General features: G+C 45.8%; 1 protein-coding gene across 1 annotated transcript; it reads right to left on the bottom strand.

Moving 5' to 3' along the window:
• Positions 1-101: 101 nt before the first annotated feature.
• Positions 102-780, bottom strand: EMH_0003680 (uncharacterized protein; the record flags this gene model as incomplete). The annotated part of the gene is made up of 2 exons (XM_013496482.1): positions 102-227; positions 481-780. 2 exons carry the CDS (start codon positions 778-780, stop codon positions 102-104), a joined length of 426 nt encoding a protein of 141 aa, XP_013351936.1.
• Between the last annotated feature and the right edge of the window lie 1,748 nt (positions 781-2,528).

The raw sequence follows: 2,528 nt of genomic DNA, 5'->3' as shown, positions 1-2,528 counted from the left end.
TTGTTCATTAATATACTCTTCATCAATTTCTCTTTCTTCTTCTTCTTCTTCTTCTTCTCTTCTCGGGGCCCCTGCTGCTCCTGCACCGGTGGGTCCTCCTGTTACTCCTGTTTCTTGCACGTCTTCTCCTCCATATGCTTCTTCATATACTTCTTCTTCTTCTTCTCCCTCTGGACCTGCTGCTGCTGCTGCTGCCGCTGCTGCTGCAGCTGCTGGTGGTGGTGGTGCTGGCGTCTCACCGAAGTCAAATGTTACTTCTTTCTTTGGCTGTAGATTAGGGAAGGGGCGTTCATCTTTGGCTCCTTCTAATTCTTTTCTTTCCCTTTCTCTTTTTTCTCTCTCTTCCTCCTCCTTTCTCTTTTTCTCTTCTTCCTCCGTCTCTACAGGAGTTGCAGGGACAGCCGGCTTCTCCCCAGATGTAGCGAAAACGGCTGCTGTAGCAGCAGCCAACAACACCATCAGAGCTGCTGCTGAGCCTACCTTTCGCCAGTTGAGCTGCTTCTGGTTCTCGCGTGCATCCTTCATCACAACAGGCTCCAGGGTAGGATCAGCAACCTGCTGCTCTGCTTCTGCTGCGGGGGCAGTTGTTGTGGCTGCTTCAACTGCAGCGTCTGCAGGAGAAGGCCGCCTTGCTAATGCGGGGTTGCAGCAGCAAAAGAGCAGCAACAGCAGCAGCAGCGGCAACCGTCGCTGCAGCCGTTGCACCACCGGAGCTGGAGCCCTAGCTCCCGCTCCCCGCCGCTGCCGCGGCGACGGTATAAAATATCCTTGTATGGGCATTTCAAACACGAATTTTACTACCCAAACTAAAAAAAAGAAGTATAACCTGCAGGATAAAATAGTCTTTCGGGGAGCGGCGCCGAAGCGCCCGAGAGCGCCGCCTATATGGTAACCAGACTAAAAGCGAGGGAACTAATGAACCATTTGATGATTACTTACGGAATTTATCCTTTTTATTCATGAAAACGGAAAAATTGTGCAGGAAGAACGAAAGAAATACAGACGAACAACACCAGCATCCCTCGATGGTGATCACCGACACCTATTTCTGCCTCCACCGCCAGTTGCCGCCGATGGGGCTGCTGCTGAAACCCCTGAGGCGATAGTCACCGCTTTGCCTAAAAGGATGAAGCTATTTTNGACTTATCCTCTGAAATAAACCATTTAATTTAAACAAATGCAAAAAACAAGCAACGCCAGAGATGCGGCAGGTCGAGGTGGTAAGAGGAGCGATCTCTGTGGGTTGTTGCTTTCGCCTTGGTTTCGGGTTACGTCTGCCTTCTCATACCACCCAACGGTTATTAGCCAATTAAACAAATTATTTTAGTTCCAATTAAATCTGGATCCATCTCCAGAAACGCTTTTTATGGGGGGATACAGCGGAAAGCCCCCCCACTGCCTCCTGCTCATTGCGGGGGGTGCTGTGGCGGTCTGAGCGAAGGGTCGATGCTGGTGTTTGCACAGGCAATGAAGCATAGTTTCTCCTCCCTAAACCAAAATAATAATTAATTAATTTATTAGGTGGTTTAAATGCAAAGAAACACTGTGGATATAACTAAGCTAGTCTCGAAAAAAAGTTGAACATGAGTTCTAGGTCTTACGGTTCACAGGGTTTAGGGTTTCGGGTTTTATGGTTTGGCAATTGAAACAGGATCTGAAGCCCGATCCGCCTGAAACNGGGTTTAGGGTTTCGGGTTTTATGGTTTGGCAATTGAAACAGGATCTGAAGCCCGATCCGCCTGAAACTGGTTTTTGGATTTCTTCTGGAGTGCGGGTAGGTTGCTGACGGCCAATGAATGGGGTAGCATTTACCTGCAGTGTTAATCTATGTGGGGCAGTGGTGCGTGGATATGCATACCTAGGACCGTCATGGGCTGCAGCAGAGTGGGCACTTGAGATGAAAGTTTTAAAAAAAACTGCTGATAATCTCCTCTCCATTCTTTATATACCCCAGGCACGAAGGTACAATGGACTGAGACTGGTATTGAGAGGGGGTGACCTCTAGCGAGTTGCAACAAACCCTGCTGCTGCTTCCTGCAGAGCGGTTGTAGATTATAGCACGAGCAACTGCCCTGATCTTCTTAGCTATTTTGTTAAATTAAGATGTGGACTTCTTTTTTCTCTCAAAAGCATCAACGTCTTGCTGAGGAGCCGCCTGTACAACTCTTGCTCGTTGAGTTCAAGGCGACGGTGCGGGGAGTAGAAGAAGCTGAATTTCAGAGTACTATTGAACAGAATGATGAATTGTGATCAACCAACGGACAAAATATGAATAATAAAACACTTTTTATGAATATAATTGTACACAATATTGAATAATAAATTGGAAGAAATTTCTCGACCCACATTGACTGCAGAAAGACTTCCTATAAGTCTGTTCTTGGGCAGCTTAGTTATACAAGACGAGCCAAGTCATAAATATATGGTACTACTGCAACAACACACACATACATATACATATATACATATATATATGAATATATATATATATATATATATATATATATATATATATATATATATTATTC

Source organism: Eimeria mitis, genomic scaffold (genome assembly GCF_000499745.2).
Source record: "Eimeria mitis Houghton genomic scaffold, Emh_scaff213, whole genome shotgun sequence".
Lineage (NCBI taxonomy): Eukaryota > Apicomplexa > Conoidasida > Eucoccidiorida > Eimeriidae > Eimeria > Eimeria mitis.
This window is presented reverse-complemented; position numbering and strand designations above follow the sequence as displayed.